Genomic DNA, 17,691 nt, shown 5'->3' with positions numbered 1-17,691 from the left:
TCACAAGGGACCCTGTTCTGCTCTCTACTGGTGGATGAACATGTACCTTCCACTAGTTGGTTCTTAAAGGTCTAATAACAGGAAAAGAATCTGGAAAAATGTAGAAGACTTGAGTGTAACTACATTTCTGTAGAGAGCTTTAGTATTTTCAGAGAAGGTCCATGAGAGGAAGTAGGTGGAATTGTGATGAGCACTTTCTCACTGAAGGAGCAGTTTATCTGCCTGACAGCACTAAACTGCTAGAACAGGTCCTGAGTCAGACAAGGAGTCTAAATACCCCAGTGTTGAGTAGTTTAGGGAGGTCCTGGGGCAAGAGATCTCCAGAAAGAAGGTCCTGAGGGAGGAGGACTCCATTCTAAGGTGGGTCATATTACCTAAAGAGAGGATCAAGTGGTGTGGCCCAAGCTTAACACATACTATGTACATAGTATGTGTCAAGTTAGGGCCCAGAGTTGTGTAAGAAAACTGATAAGGTAGGGAATAACCTTGTATTTTATGCAAGGTACTTATTTGGTGTATGTAGAGTAGGTATAGGCAATTCCGGTCTTCAAGAGCTAGAGCCAGGTCAGGTTTTCAGGATATCCACAATGAATATGTATGAGATGGATTTGCATGCACTGCCTCCTTGAGATGCAAATCTATCTCATGCATATTTATTGTGGATATCCTGAAAACCTGATCTGACTCCGGCTCTCGAGGACCAGAATTGCCTACCCCTGGCCTAGAGGGAAGGGAACCCAGGAAGGGATTGAGAGATGCTATGTTGGGCTAGACTGGGAGCCAGCCCTGAGAAAATTGATTTATGTTAACAGAACAATAAATAATCTCCTTTTGTTTGAAAACCCTGTGTAACAGGAAGAAAAAAAATAAATTAATTTAAAACAGGGGAGAGGCAGGAGGGAAATACTGGGAGCTGCAGGGAGCTAAAATAGATAAGAGGCAGATAATCAGCAGGAAGCTTGGGGGAAGCTGCACTTAATAGTAGCTGTCTCATTAAGAGCCCCAGAACCATTATTGTGAACTAGAGGAGAGCAGAGAGCTTAAGGCAGCACATGAAATTGGTAAGGAAATGGTGTGTAGTTGCTAAGTGAAAATTTATATATCAGCTTTGGTGTTTGTGTGTGTGTGGAAGGAGTAAATATTGTTGAAATAATATTTCCTATAAATGTTTGATTTCATAAGAAATGCTGCAAATTAAATCTTCTTATGGGCTGTTGAGCTGAGGTGTGTAATGAGAAAGCTGTGAAGGATACAGCTGAGTTTGTGTGAGTTGTGGGTCAAGAACTTATCTGATCAAGCAGTGGGGAAGACTGGGGAGTGCACAGCAAGGTGATTCTCTGTGACACTACCCTGGGCGCCAACCTTCTTTGCTCTGCCACTGTATACATCCCTTGCTTTTATGCACTGAGTTGCACACCTATGTTATAAAATGCTGCAGAGCATGCAGCTAGAACTTATACATGTAATTGTAACAATCATGCACATAGATGCTAATATTTCTATAGCTTATGTGCATATTGGTGCCTAACTTTAGGTTACCTGTTATAAAATGAGGGGGGGGGGAAGGCTACATGGGTATATTTTAGAAAGTTTTATAAAGTTACATGTGTGTTGCCAGCATGCATAAATGCCAATCCTACTCCTATTTTGCTACCCACACCGCCCCCGGGACTGTCTATGCATCCTTCATGCAAATGTAGACACCATGGGGTTAATGGAGCACCTAGATCAGGGGTTTCAAAGTCCCTCCTCGAGGGCCGCAATCCAGTCGGGTTTTCAGGATGTCCCCAATGACTATGCATGAGATCTATTAGCATACAATGAAAGCAGTGCATGCAAATAGATCTCATGCATATTCATTGGGGACATCCTGAAAACCTGACTGGATTGCGGCCGAGGAGGGACTTTGACACCCCTGACCTAGATTTAGGCACCTATAAGAATACTATTCTATAAAGGAAATATGATACCTATTTTCTTTTATGGGATACTGGTTGTTCTGCCTCAATTTTCATGGAGGCAAGTAATTGGTTAATTTAATAGGACTACAAGTCCCTGTAATCTTGTAGTTCTCTTAGTAGGCTCTTTCTGACCAAGTGTACAGTTTCTTGTGTCTTATATGACTTTTTCTATTAGCTGTTTGTTGGGCAAGTAGTCCCAGTTTCTCTCTCTAATGAGTCTGTAAAAGCTAGTCTGCCGCATATTTCTTTTGTGAAAAGCATAAATATTGTTACTTAACATAAGAACATAAGAAGTACCGTCTCCGGATCAGACCTTCGGTCCATCTAGTCCAGCGATCCGCACACGCGGAGGCCCTGCCAGGTGTACACCTGGCGTAATTTTTAGTCACCTGTATCCTTCTATGCCTCTCGTAAGGAGATGTGTGCATCTAGTTTGCTTTTGAATCCTAGGACGGTCAATTCTGCAATAATCTCCTCTGGGAGAGCATTCCAGGTGTCAACCACTCTCTGAGCGTGTTGCTGAAAAACCCAGCCTCTCATGTGTGTAGTGCGAGCTTCTTGTCTACCACATCTGAATTGTAAGTTATTTTTTCCTTGTTTGATTACCACATTAAAGAAGATTTTGGTTCGAGTACTGAATCTCCTAATGGCAATGTTTTATACTCTGGTTTATCTGACAGTCATGTCTAGTAGCAGCAATACTTTCCAAGGACTGTAACATTGGTATAACTAGCAAAAGATGGATATTTACAACCAAGAAGTGCAATGAAATACCTGGGTCATCTGTTCAATTTTCCCAGTGCAAAGCCACTTTCTATGTTTCTATCTTCTTTCCCAAAGGACCCTCGGTCACAAGGGGGCACGCGCTCAAACTCAGAGGAGGGAACTTTAATGGTGACACCAGGAAGTACTTCTTCACAGAAAGGGTGGTGGATCACTGGAACAAACTCCCGGTGCAAGTGATCAAGGCCACCAGCGTGCTCGACTTTAAGAATAAATGGGACATCCACGTGGGATCACTATGAGGGTCGAGCTAAGGAACTAAGTCATCAGCACCCAGACTTAATGGGGTGGGTCAGTAGAGTGGGCAGACTTGATGGGCTGTAGCCCTTTTCTGCCGTCATCTTTCTATGTTTCTATGTTTCTAACCCACTTGATCGACGATCACCGATTTCCTCATTCGTCTTGTTTTGACCTGATGGAGCAGAGCATTTGAAATTTACCCCTCCTTCTACGAACACGTAGCATGGGTTTTAGCACCAGCAGCGGCGGTAACTGCTCCACCGCTGCCGGCCCTAAAACCCGCGCTACGCGTTTGTAAAAGCAGGGGGGTTAGTTACAAATACACTAAGATAATCCAATAAAAAGCAATCCTCTTTATTTACAGAAGAGTAATATTTACATAGTTCGGTCCAAGATAATATCTCAGTGAGCACGTCTTCCATCAAAGCAGAGTTCTGGGTGAAGCTGTGCCAGTTCAATAGTCAAACTCGCATTAATTATATTGTACTTCATGATTACATCATATATAACCTATATGTGGCTAGCATACATTGCTGCTGAAAATCCAGTGTAACCCCTGTGGCACTTGCCGGAGAGTTCCAGGGCGGTCTGGGAATGGAATCAGGGTGGAGCTGGGAGCTATTCGGGCACCGGTAATATTCAATGCCCTGTTTGTAATTTATTTATTTATACATTTCTGTATAAAACACAATCCAAAGTTCTTGGAGGTTTACAAGAGAACATACACAATATTTGGCGGAGATATAGGAAATAAAACATACACAATGCATGGTATATATAGAAGAAATAAAACTAAAACATAAAGAAATAGAGAATCATAGCTACTCAGAGACGAGATTAAAGGGTATACATATAGATCATGTCTCCCAAGTTCCACCCAAAGTGGGTCAAGCCTGTCCCAGTCATCTGTAACACAACGGAAGCTCATTTCTCGATCTCCGGAATCTTCCACGCCGGCACAACTTCGCTTCCTGCTCCCATCCTCTCCACGTCCACCAGGTGGCAGTGTTCAATCATGGAACAGTGCATTCTGCAAAGAGTAGCAGGTATAAATAGCTGCTTTCTTGGGTAGATTAGGTGGCCCCTTGCAGGTCTTTATCTGCTGTCATTTACTACATTACTAGGTTAGTTCACGGCAGTGGCGTAGCGAGGGTGCCCTCATCTTCACCCTCCCCCACTCCTTCTCTGATTCCCTCGTGCCGCATGGGCACCCCCTTCTTCCCTTCACCCATACCTCTAGTTGTTCACCGCCGCAAGCCACAAGAACGTCAACATGCTCCTCACAACCACGTCATCTCTCCCGCTGACATCACTTCCTATGCGCGGCACCCGGAAGAGACATCAGCGGGATAGACGACGCGGTCATGAGGAGCACGTTAAAGTTGTTGCGGCTGTGAAGAAACTGGAGGTACGGGGGAAGGAAAGAGGGGGTGTGTGCGTGGCAAGGGGCGGAGTGGGTGGAGGAGGGGGTGCCAGCACCCCTACTAACGTGATGCCTGTGGCAGACTGCCCTCCGCCCCCCCTTACTACCCCACTGGTTCAAGGCTAGTTACAGCACTGTGGGCTGAAGTCCCGCCCTCTGTGAGCTAAGGGAGTTTTTCCTCAGCAGTATAGAAATTCCAGGAATCTTAAGGATTCCACCTTTAGGGGTCTGAGTCTCACTCAGCTTCCGAAATGCCAAGGGGGTTAACATTTAGAATGATGTAACTGGGCAGGAGAAGCTCCTGCCTAATTAAATCACAGTGAAGGGGCCATCCCCAGATTTTCAGCAGCACTTAGCCATTCAGTGCTGCTGAAAATCCAGTATGACCTCTGTGGCACTTGCCGTAGAGTTCCAGGGCAGTCTGGGAATAGAATCAGGGTGGTAATATTCAATGCTGGTGCCCACATAACTAACTGGGCATATAGGACCACACAAAAAGCAGTCCTAACTGCCTGGTTAGCTATGTGGGTACAACGCTGAATACTGTCCATAACTACATAACTTCTAGGTCCTGCCAAAAAACCAGACATGGTTAAATATCCAGGTCTAAATTAGCCAGCAGCAGTCACCATTTATAAAAACACCGACCACTGTTGGCTCAATATTGACCAGCAAATTATTACTTGCAGTTCTATATGTTAAGACTCCAAAGGAGTCCTCGCTCCTTCATCCTTCTAAGGGGACAGCTGTAACACTCCATGTAGGAACACTCCCTGTAGGAATGAGGTTAAAGACTGGAATCTTTTGCAGTGTTACAGATGCTGCCTTCAACAGATTTGGAATTTAGATCACACCTTTCTCAGTAATTCAAAGCTCCCTCCTGCAGACTCCCGCAAGAAATCAGACCTCAAACCTCTAGGGTTCTCTAAAATAGGTATGCGTTCTCTCAACTGGTTTTGCAAGGAGAACAGGGAGAGAAATTTGATCCAGCAGGGTTTATCCTTCTAACTCCAAATTTTATTCAGAGAAACTCTTTGAATAACAGCCCCTTATGGAAAGAAAAAATCCCCTCCTTTTATGGTGGTAAATATTTGTCAATGTATCAGTAACAATAAGAAGAATCAGAAAATAACATCATCAATTTTAGCGTGTCAACCACTAGGACGGTATTTTAAATAAACTTGAAACTAGCGTAGACATTAGTGATAGCTATTCATACATAGACTCAAGAGATGGCAAGCATCATTAATTAGGAAGAAAAGACAGTAATTTATCCCAGCTTGGTTCCCTTGGCATTCCACACTCAGTTCTTGCAGGCCATCTATTTATATTTTTTGGTTTCTTTAGAACCATCTAAGTAGCTCAGAATTTCCAAAAACTTCTGAATATTCGAGAGAGGGAAGCACTCTTGAGTTTTGGGGAGCTTTTAGCTTGACCTCTAATCCAGGCGTCTCAGCTACCGACACAAATCCTATCTGTAGTTCTGAAACATCCGGACGCCCTCGTAGACGGTATTCTGCAGGCACTGGGTTTGCTGATGGGAGACCCAGCTCTTCTTCAGCTGCAAAAGAAAATGGAGAAAGGAGTTTAGTCCTGGGGAAAGCAGGGTTCCCTACAGTCTACACGTTGATATACAGGTAACATCAAAAGCAAAAATGCATACTTTTCCAAAGAGGTAGGTGGCGATACAAAGTGTCAGGATCAGAAGAAGAACTGATAAGGCAATGACAGTGTCGAATAGAGTGGGATCCCACACAGTTACTGGAGACAGGACAGTATTCTGAACTGGGTATTTTCCTGGAGACAGAAGTAAAAAGGATCCAGCATCAGTATGCCGGTGAATTATTAGTGAAGCAAAAGTTACAGTACAGTAATAGAGATGTTTTAAATCTAGGCGTGTGTGGCCAGAAAATTGTTGTTCCAGGTCATTTTGGGTTGTTCACAGGAATGTTAATTTGGTTTTAGGTTTGGGGGCATTTTTTCACTACATGAGCAATGTCACCAAGAGTATTCACCCTTTTAGAAAAAGAGCACACGTTCCCCTTGTTTCAATACCGGACACATTGGAAGATCCTTCTCTCTTTATAACCAATGATCTCATAATATAAGTAAGGTAATATTCAATTCTATTTTCAGCTGCCGGCGGGCTTTAACGGCGCTGCCTGCCGCCAGTGTTGAACCTGGATATTCAACGCTGGGCCATTCCTGGCAACCGGCACTGAATACCTGGTTTCATTTTTGGACGCCAGCTAACGCATGCCCAGTTAAGTCAATATTCAGGGCTAACTAGCCATCAACTAGCGCACAAAGGCCCCCTTTTATGAAGCTGTGTTAGGCTTTTTTATCGTGACAGTATTAACACTGACACTCATAGGAATTCTATGAGCATCGGAGCGTTTATCATAACTTCATAAAATGGGGTGGGGGAGCGGGGGGGAGGAAAGATAGGATAGCTGTTTATATGGTCCTAGTTATGTATTAACCTTGCTCAGTTAGTGCTGAATATCAGGACCTAAGTGTGATCTGCCCCCAAAAGGCCCCCGAGATAGCTGGCTCCTAGTTACAATTATGACTGTCTTATAAAAACATTAATGAATCTTCCAGATACCCCAAAGATAAATGGTTTTATGTTGAAAGTGGAAAAAATAGAGGTTGAGATGCTAAAGTAGATTTTCAGTATGTAGTGCCTACATGTTTTTTTAATTATACCCCACACTACGTACCATAAGTGTCTTTTCTTCTATCAACCAAATTGTATTTCTGTCCCCATCCTTTCCTCACGTTTTATGTTTGTTAAGTTAGTCTTCAATATGTTTTGTAAGTTTCAGGGGTTTGTTTGTTTTTGGTTACTATTGTTTGTTCCCCCTATTTTGTAATTTTATTGATTTATTCATCGCTTAGAATTTTGAATAAGCGAGTAATCAAATTTTATAATAAACTTGAAACTAACCGCGAATATTCAGCGGGGGATAACCAGTTATCTCTCACTGAATATTTGCAGATAACCAGTTGTGTGCAATTTATTTATTTTTAAAATTCTGTTTATATCTAGATGGTTTCCATATTAAACATACATAGCATAAAATTAACATTGCAAAAAGCTGACTCTTCATGACATTTCCAGCCCACTTCCATCTATTACCTGTAGAAATATAAATCTTTCCTTACTTGAAATAGCAGCATTTTCAATTAAATTAAATTCAGTTAAATAGTTTTGAATCGGGCACACTGGATTTTTTTTTCTTACTGGGTGTTAGTGTAGATACCGTTAAAGCAGGATCCCATGGTCCTTGCAGTAACGTAGTATCAAAATCTTCAGATGACATGCCTGCTGCTTTGTCATTGAGGAATCTCACCATTTTATATTTGTCTCAATGATCTCTGCCCCTAGACCTTGCCTTTTCCTTGAAATCCATGTCAATACCTTCTTGAGAAACCAGAGATAACATGTACCTGTTACAATCACCAGGGTGCCTGTCCCAATTAGTAGTAGAGTTGAAGGGCTCTGCATGCTGCCCTCACACAGGTAGAGGTCTGTATCATTCCCTCTCAGATGACGCAGTGTTACCATGAAGTTATTCATTGCTCCCGAAATCTTGGTGCGCTCAACATAGTCCCTTTCAATGGACACTCGTCCCTCTTTCGAAAGGTAGGCAATGTTCTTGTTAAAGCGTCTTTTGAAAAAGACGCCTAGTGGAGACTCTCCAGTAGAAAAGGAGCAAGTTATATTGAGTGAGCTTCCCTCTCGAACTGAAACTGTGTGTGGTAACTGTTGAATGAAGACCTTTTCTTGTGTCTCTAAAGAGAAATTATAAGAAGAATCCATGAGAGGTAGACCAAATGTGCTGGTTAAGGTAGCAACTCAAAATACCTATATAAACTTCATCCTATGTCCCCTCATTCCAGAAATTTCTTTCAATTGAAAGAGACTCTAGGTATTTAAATATCTCTCTAGAACAATAATAATAATAATAATCTCTAAATTAATCACAAAAAATACAATGTTAGTAGCCAAGTGGTGGAAATGCCCACTGAAAAACCATTTCATTAAAGTGGAGAAAAAGCCTTAACTTAATTTTATATGCAGGTGGCAACCCAATGAGTTTTTCAGCTGTTCTTATTCTGTATCATGGGCAAAAAACTCCACTACTTTTCAAAAAATGTAATCTTTCAAACCGGGAACATATCCCACCACTGTGCACAGGGAACAGGTAAAAGAACCTAAGGGAAAGTTTCACTTATCTTCACAGCTGTTAATCAGATCAGGATCGCGATCCAACGCAATGATCTTCCTGCAGTAACAATGTTGGCATTAAACAAGGCTCTTGTTTCACCAACGAATGGCCAAAATTGTTACTGCAGGAAGATCATTGTGTTGGATCGCGATCCTGATCTGATTAACAGCTGTGAAGATAAGTGAAACTTTCCCTTAGGTTCTTTTACCTGTTCCCTGTGCACAGTGGTGGGATATGTTCCCGGTTTGAAAGATTACCATTGTTTGAAAAGTAGTGGAGATTTTTGCTCATGATACAGAATAAGAACGGCTGAAAAACTCATCGGGTTACCGCCTGCATATAAAATTAAGTTGAGGCTTTTTCTCCACTTTAATGAAATGGTTTTTCAGTGGGCATTTCTACCACTTGGCTAATAACATTGTATTTTTTGTGATTGATTTAAATATCTCTATCATATCTCCTCTCTCCTGCCTTTCCTCCAAAGTATACATATTAAGAGCTTAAAATCTATCCTCATATGCTTTATGATGAAGCACTAATCATTTTAGCAACTATCCTCTGGACTGACTCTATCTTGTTTATAACTTTTTGAAGGTGAGTTCTCCAGAATTGCACACAATATCCTAAATGGGATCTCACCAGAGGCATCATTACCTCCTTTTTCATACTGGCCATTCCTTTCCCTATGCACCCAAGCATCCTTCTAGCATGCCTTTTCTATCTGTTTGGCCACCTTACAATCATAAAAATATCAGAATTGTCATACTGGGACAGAATGAAGGTCCATCAAGCTCAGTGTCCTGTTTCCAACAGTGGCCAACCAGGTCCCAAGAACCTAGCTAGAACCCAAGTAGTAAAACAGATTTTATGCTGCTTATCATTACATACAATCACACCCAAATCCTGCACCTCTTTCATGCACAGAAGTTCTTCTCCCCCTAAAGTGTACTGTTCCCTTGAGTTTTTACAACCCAAATGCATGACCCTGAGTTTCTCGGCGTTAAAGCTTAGCTGCCAGATTCTGAACCACTTTCCAAGCTTCTCTAGGTTCCTTCTCATGTTCTCCATACCATCAAGGGTGTACACCCCACTGCAGACCTTGGTATCATCCACAAAGAGGCTAATCTTACCAGATAGCCTGGTTAGACCAATTTTCAGCCTGCTACTATCTCCTTCATTCCAAAACAGGTCACTTAAATTTACAAAACAATTGGGCATTTAAATTTATAGAATACTGTCATCCGTATGAGTAGGTGTGCGTTTTACCTATGTATATAGCAGTGTTGCGTTTAATTGCTATTCTGTAATTACATTCTCAAATGGCATTGTGTGTAACTGGTAGAGGAGTATTCATAGGGGAGACGCATAGGCAGGCCAAAAGCAAGGCCAGCATTTATACGAACAACTTACAGAATACTGCTAGGTATGTAAATGTCATCTTTTGGCACAACCATTTATGTATGCCATCAACTTGTTATAAATGTTTGCTCCCCCCATATGTGGAATTCGGCTTAGGATGGACTGGGGAGGGCTTCGATAAACTCCAGTAATTTGGAACATAAGGACAGTGCTGTGCATAATTTTATGGTCTGTATCCCACAAATGACAAAATGGTTTGGATAGGTTGGAGTGAGCTTCGACAGCAACTCCAGTAGTTAGAACCTAAGGACCGTACCAGGTGGACTTCAGCCCAGAAATATCAAAGAAAAAAGGCAATTTAATTTAATCATGCATTTATAATGCATGCAACCATTGGGCAGACTGGATGGACCGTTCAGGTCTTTATATGTGTCATTTACCAAGTTACTACAAGGGGCCACTGAAAAGTTCTCAGCCCATCCAAGAAGAGAATGATGTGGAGTCATGAAACTTACAAGTTATTCCACACTTCTCTTGACACTTCTCAAGTCAATGAGGCAAATGCATCTAGTAAATGGACACAAGTGTAGAGAAACCAAGCCATTGTGACATCACCGATGAGGTTGGCTCTTAGGCATTGGTGGAATGAGGCATTATGACATCACAATACGAGGGGCTGCTGAAAAGTTCTCAATACAACCAAGAAGAGAATGATGTAGAGCCATGAAACTTACAAGTTATTCCACACTTTTCTTGACACTTTTCATTGAAAGAAAAAGTACCAAGAAAAGCGTGGAATAACTTGTACGTTTCAGGACTCCACGTCATTCTCTTCTTGCTTGGGCTGAGAACTTTCTAGCAGCTTCTCGTATGTTACATTTTGTTTACACTAACATTCTATAGCAGCTGAAAATCTAAGATAAGGTAAATGTATAACTTCCTTTTAAAATTAACCCCACCATACTTACCGCAATTGTAGGTGTGCAGGAGAACAGCAAGTAGTGATAGTACTGGATAAACTGGACACCTCTTCATTTTTTTCCTGTTTCTCTTCCTTCAGCAGTCTCGCACCTGTTAGATTCCACACAATGTGTGTGAAACACCAACATTAATTTATTCCTACTGTTTCTGAGGTGTGTTAAGGAGTCATTTTAGCTGCCTACCTTATGGGGGGGGGGAGTTGCCCATGAGAAGATAAGACAAAGAAAAAATCTACATGAGCTCTTTGTTCACAGACTATGAGAAATAATCTTTTGTGCCTATTTATTTCTGAGAACCACTCTTATTCCTTTCATTAAAGGTAAGATATCTGAAATTAAAACATATTTTAAGAACATGGCAAGCTGCTTTATCATTAAAACATCTTACTGTCGATGTGAGACTTGAAGGATGAAAATTAAACTTATAGCGAACCGTAACAGGAGTGAACACAACAATTTCTGACTCAGGACTGAGGAGGAAAAAAAAAAATCTCTATATGTATGAAAATATATCCACTGGCAAAAACATTATATCTTAAATTTTCACAATGAAGTTTTCTTCATTTCTAGGGCTCTTTATAAAAACTTAAACAAACCAAGGGTTGATGATTTTGTAACCTTGAAAGGCCTCTCTCTCTTCCACACACTAAGGAAACAAACCTAGTTCTCTGGCCTCTTCGGTGAGTCGGTGAGTCGTCTGAGCGAAGTCCAGTTCTTGTTTCAATCACTTCAAAAGGCCACCATGAACAAGATTCAGACGTATAAAGAAGCAAAGTCAGCTCTAAAAACTGTAATAAAATGCCGCCCTGCCAATGTCACAGATGTATAGGCCTACAGGCCCAAACAAAGCTTCCTTTGAGGATGTGGTCTCTTTTCTTCTTCATACTCCAGCCTTAACGCTTGTGTGTATAAATAATATACGTCAGCATAATGGCTGTAGCAGAACTTATAATGTCTTGAATATGGTGAAACTGTGACGAAGAGTTTTATGACACTTTAATAATTAACCATATTCCAATTGTACAGTAGGATCAATCTGTATACCTGTCATGTGACCATGCCTGCAACAGCTTTTTCCCTGTGCTTCAATCTGTAATATACTTTTAATTTTATGGGAGATAGTGATTGGAAAGGAAAGTGGGCCAAATTATGGGAATTATTTATTTTATTTAGAAAATTTATATACTGCCTAAAACAAAGCAGCTTCCCATAAAGCATACATATCATTAAAACTAGTTTATAAGACAAGGACATCTTTCTTTGCATCTTCATGGCTGTCTGCTAAAACATATTACATGAACGCACTAACAAATCGCTGTGTTTGCAACAACTTCTTAAAATTCACACAATCGGCACAAAGTTGCAAATTCCATGCTAGTGCATTCCACATTTTCACCTCAGCTACTGAAAATATTGTAGCCCTCGTCACAGTCTAGTGCACTCCCAATTCCCTGGTCGCTGTCAATCTCATCCCGCCCTCGGAACTCAACACTCTTCCTGGTCGATATATTTCCAATAACGTTTGAAAATACCCTGGGAGCCATCTGATACAAAACCTGATGAACTATGGATAACACCTTGTATTGCACTCTCTGTTGTATCAAAAGCCAATGTACCGTATTTTCACGCATATAACGCGCGCATTATATACGATTTTACAAACCGAATATAACCATGCGCATTATATTCGTGAGCGCGTTGTACACATTTTTTTTTACATAGTTCCCCCCCCCCCCGACGTCCGATTCACCCCGCAGGACCGCTCGCACCCCCACCCCGAAGGACCGCTCGCACTCGCACCCGCACCCCCACCCCAAAGGACCGCTCGCACCCCCACAGCCTCCCCACCCCCCCCATCATGGAGAAGCTGCCTACCGTTGTCCTGCTGCTTCCTCTGCCGGCGGTCCCGCCCCTTCTCTGAGCCCTGCGTCTGCGCTGCTTCCTCTTCTGGCGGTCCCGCCCTTTCTCTGATGTCAGGGGTGGGGGTGCGGATGCAGGTGCAAGTGGTCCTTCGGGGTGGGAGTGCGAGCGGTCCTGTGGGGGGGGTGAATTGGACATCGGGGGGGGCTTCAGGCTTTCAGGGTGGGGACAGGACTTCAAGGGGGAGAGGAGAGTCGGGCGAAAGGAGAGTCGGAGCTGCCAGAGGAGAGTCGGAGTGGGCGAAAGGAGAGTCGGTGCGGCTAGAGGAGAGTTGGGGCGGGCGAAAGGAGAGTCGGGGCGGCCAGAGGAGAGTCGGGGCGGGCGAAAGGAGAGTCGGGCGGCGACGGAAGAGTCGGGGAGGCATGCGCGATATACAGGTGTGCGCGGTATATAAAAATTTCTTTACATAAATTACAGTTTCCCGCGCGCTATACCCGTGTGCGTGTTTTAACGGGTGCGCGGTATATGAGTGAAAATATGGTAACTGTTTCAAAATAGGTGTAATATGGATCTTTCTAGAAACCCCAGTAATCAGCCTAGCGGCTGAGTTCATCAGCAATTGTGAAGCAGAGATGGAGAAACGTGAATTCGTGTCGGCAATGAGTCTCCCCAGCATGACTAAAAGATAAGTTATTGTTTCTATTATGGGAGTAAACCGGAAAGTGAATTATCTTTGGTATATATAAAGAAAAAAAATACACAAAATCTTTTTTTTTAAAGTTATGTAAATTTTGGTGAATCGGGTTATCACTGATTTTGCTTGGTGACGGGACTAAATCGCACGAGACAACGGCGCGCCGACAACTGAGCGCAGACAACTGAGCGCAAGGTTGACGGCGCGCCGAAGAAAAGCACTATTTTAAAGGGCTCTGACGGAGGGTGGGGGGCGCCGTTGTCTCGCGCGATTTTGTCTATGAACCATTTTGCTTTGATACTCTCACCTCTGAAGTCCTGAAGTATTTAATGGATACTGTGAGGATGTTTGTTTTGATTTAGTATGATGTGAACCCAGCTATCTCTGAAATCATTAAGGTGAGTTTCAAGCAGTAGTGCAATAATATATTGTTTGGCATGACACTGTCTACAGAATTTAGAAATATACTGAATCACCTAAGTCAGACTCATAGACAAGTAACACTTATATACTGCAGATTCCATTTGAGAGGTGTGCCAGCACCCTCTGCTGCTGATTTATGATTTCATAGTTTGAAAATATTGGTCTAATAAAAAAGGTTTTTCTTATGCTTTTTCATTGTCTTTTCTTTCTACAGCTTGAAGGGATAACTAAAAGAATTTTATATTCACTAAGACATTCTCTGTGGTTTCTCTCTGTCAGCATATGGATGCCTGCAATTAAGAAATCCACTCAGAGCAACTTCCTCCTTCCAGCCCAGTACCTTCCTGCCATAAGCTCAGCTCTAGCCAAGGTCCACCAGCCACATCCAAGAGGGCCTAATGATCCTCCAGGTACTTCATGTGACTCAGCATTTATCTTTCACAGTGATCCTTCAAGCACTTTATGTGATTCAGCGCTTATACAATGATCCTTCAAGCACTTCATGTGACTCAGCACTTATCTTTCACAATGACCCTTCAAGTACTTCATGTGACTGCACTTCTTTTGTAATGTCCTTAAGTTGGCCATTTGATTCTGTGGCGGTGTTGGCCCTTAATGATGATGTAATGTAATGTAATGTAATGTAATTTATTTCTTATATACCGCTACATCCGTTAGGTTCTAAGCGGTTTACAGAAAATATACATTAAGATTAGAAATAAGAAAGGTACTTGAAAAATTCCCTTACTGTCCCGAAGGCTCACAATCTAACTAAAGTACCTGGAGGGTAATAGAGAAGTGAAAAGTAGAGTTAGAGGAAAAATAAAAATAAAATAAACATTTTAACAAGACAGCATTGATCTAAATACTTTGGAAGGTAGAAGAGAGGAGAGAAAGGAATAGAAGCAGAAGGGGGAGCCGTTGAACAGTAGAATTCTGGAGAAATTTAAATGATAGAAATAGAACAAAACAAAGACAAAAGGCAAAACAATAGATAAGATTAAAGATAAATCATAAGCTGGAAAGAAAAATAAAATAAAACTTTGTCTTCAATCCACGGTTTCAGCGTCAGTGATGAAGTGGAGCAAGTAAGTTTAGGAGGAGCGATTGACGTTTCCAGAAAGGGCTTCTTCAGGGAAGAGACTTGATCTGCCAGTAGGGAAGGCTGAAAAGCAGAATGAGAAGTAGCCAAATGGTTAAAGCAACCAGCTGAGAAACAAGGAAGAGATGTTCAAATCCCGCTGTGGCTCCTTGTGATTTTGGGTAAATCATTCAATACACCATTGCTTCACGTATAAACATAGACTGTAAGCATTCCAGGGACAGTGACTTTCTAGAGAACCTGATTGTAATTCGCCTTGAGCTAACCTTGAAAAAGGTGTGAGCAAAATCCCAAATCCTTTCCTTCCCCCTGTCAAGTGAAATCCTCCAGTTGTGTGGAGGCAAGTCCTGGCAAAAGCCATTCCCATGGCTTCCAGTATCACCTATATGCTGATGATTCCCAGACCTACCTCTCTACACCTGAAATCTAAACCTAAAGACCAAGAAAAAGTCTCAGCCTGTCTGGTAGGCATTGCTGCCTTTTTGTCTGACCGCCACCTGAAACTAAACAAAATCAAATCCATTAATCACAAATTAGAAATAATTCATTCTTGGCTTAACACTAACAAATTGGCACTTAACATAAAGAAGACGAAAGCCGTATTATTTACTTGGAGGAACGATATAACTTTATCAATCCCATTCATTCTTAATAACATCACACTTAATCTAGTTCCATCAGTTAAGATTCTTGGTGTACTAATTGATGAGAAATTCACTTACCACGATCATATTTCTCTTACGGTTAAAAACTGCTTTTATAAATTACGCCATATTAGATCAATATCCAAATTTCTGACCCCTAAATCTATCACAATACTAATTCATTCATTAGTAATATCGAAACTCGATTACTGCAATTCTCTCTTTCTCAACATATCATTAAAAGAAAAAAGGAGATTACAATTGATTCAAAATACTTCAATAAAATTAATATACAATGCAAAGAAATATGATCATGTTTCCTCGTTGTTAATAGACTCTCATTGGTTACCTATTAGCCATAGAATCACATTTAAAATAATAATACTTATCTTTAAAACTTTAGCATGTGGCGAACCTCAATTTATTTCCAGACTCTTGATACCTTATAACACACAACGTTCACTTCGCTCTTCCAACCAGAATCTTCTTTCAGTTCCTTCCCTAAAAATCATCGGTACTAGAAGGGCCGACATCTTTTCGGTGACTGGTCCCCTATGGTGGAACGCCCTTCCCCAATACATTCGTAACGAAAAAGATATTTTAATATTTAAAAAACTTTTAAAATCTTATTTATTTAGAGTTGCTTTTAATGTTTAAAGTATAATAAATTTAATATTGCTGAGGTTATTACTTCCCTTACCTACTGTTATTTCCTTATTCTACCCCAAACAAAAATTGTAACTTTTATCTTTTCCTTCCCACTGTATGTTTGTTCAAGTTAAATGTTCTTATGTTAAAATGTCAACCCCTTTGCACTTGATATATTTTTTGTTATGTACATCGCTTAGTGATTATAATAGGCGATTTATCAAATTGTGTTAATAAACTTGATAAACTTGATAAACATGTCCAAGATGAGCTGCTCCTCTTTCTTTCCAAACCCTCTGCTCCTCTCCCTCAGTTCTCCATCTCTGTAAATAATACTAGTATCATTCCAGTCCCTTCTGCTCACAACCTTGGGGTCATCTTAGACTTCTGACATCTCATTTTGTACGCACATCAAACAGACTGCTAAAGCCCTTCACTTCTGTCTCTACAACATCGCCAAAATTTGCTCCTTCCTCTCTGAGCACACTACCTGGACTCTCGTCACCTCACACTTAAGACTACTGCAATTTACTTCCAACAGATCTCCCGCTGAATTGCCTCCCTCCCCCCGCCCCTATAATTGGTGCAAAACTGCATGACTCGCTATGCTCACCTTACCCCTCTTCTCAAATCAGTCCACTGACTCTGAATAGAGTGCAAACTCCTATTATTAACCTACAAGTGTGTTCATGCCACAGCACCTCAGTATCTCTCCATCTAGATCAGGGGTGTCAAAGTCCCTCCTCGAGGGCCGGAATCCAGTCGGGTTTTCTGGATTTCCCCAGTGAATATGCATTGAAAGCAGTGCATGCAAATAGATCTCATGCAGATTCATTGGGGAAATCCTGAAAACCCGACTGGATTCTGGCCCTCGAGGACCGACTTTGACACCTGTGATCTAGATCATTAAGATCCGAGGATAAACATTTACTCTCAGTTCCCTCCTTAAGAACTATTAACACTCGACGGGATACAATCTTTTCTGCGACAGCTCCCCACATATGGAACTCGTTGCCTGCACATTTGAGAGAAGAAAATAATCTAGATAGATTTAAAAGAAATCTTAAATGCTTTCTTTTTAAAGATGCATTTGAACCTTAAAAGCTACAAGGCCATTAAATTGGGTGTATTTTAACCTACTGTTGTTATTCCCTTTTACGAGTGTTCACCTTTTCTTTACGTCTTTCCACTCCCCTTTTGTTCCTGTCACCACTTATTTGTTTGTGTTAAAGTCTTTTAATCCCCCAAAAAGATTTTGTTTGTCACTCCCTTATTTTAAATCTGTGCATCACATTGAATTCATGATCATGCATTTTAATCAAAATTTTATTAAATTGAA

The 17,691-nt window shown here is 41.4% G+C and overlaps 2 protein-coding genes across 5 annotated transcripts in view; one reads left to right on the top strand and one right to left on the bottom strand.

The window, feature by feature from the left end:
• Positions 1–5,402: 5,402 nt before the first annotated feature.
• CD7 (CD7 molecule) overlaps positions 5,403–17,691 on the bottom strand; it is a 28,939-nt gene continuing 16,650 nt past the window's right edge. For 3 of the 4 annotated variants that reach the window (XM_033962235.1, XM_033962234.1, XM_033962233.1), the window contains exons 2-5: positions 10,970–11,072; positions 7,861–8,205; positions 6,071–6,204; positions 5,403–5,968 (exon numbers count right to left, since the gene is read on the bottom strand). In XM_033962235.1, the coding sequence (XP_033818126.1) occupies positions 5,879–5,968; positions 6,071–6,204; positions 7,861–8,205; positions 10,970–11,036 (636 nt within the window). In that variant the 5' untranslated portion in view covers positions 11,037–11,072 and the 3' untranslated portion in view covers positions 5,403–5,878. Of the gene's footprint in view, positions 5,969–6,070; positions 6,205–7,860; positions 8,206–10,969; positions 11,073–11,641; positions 11,668–17,691 lie in introns of those variants that run through there. The other variant, XM_033962236.1, reaches the window with a different exon arrangement.
• Positions 14,244–17,691, top strand: part of LOC117368501 (T-cell antigen CD7-like) — a 44,857-nt gene continuing 41,409 nt past the window's right edge. Inside the window, exon 1 of the mRNA XM_033962230.1 lies at positions 14,244–14,368. Within this exon, the coding sequence (XP_033818121.1) occupies positions 14,245–14,368 (124 nt within the window). The 5' untranslated portion in view covers position 14,244. The remainder of the gene's footprint in view (positions 14,369–17,691) is intronic.

This window comes from Geotrypetes seraphini, chromosome 10 (assembly GCF_902459505.1).
Source record: "Geotrypetes seraphini chromosome 10, aGeoSer1.1, whole genome shotgun sequence".
NCBI classification, from domain to species: domain Eukaryota; kingdom Metazoa; phylum Chordata; class Amphibia; order Gymnophiona; family Dermophiidae; genus Geotrypetes; species Geotrypetes seraphini.
This window is presented reverse-complemented; position numbering and strand designations above follow the sequence as displayed.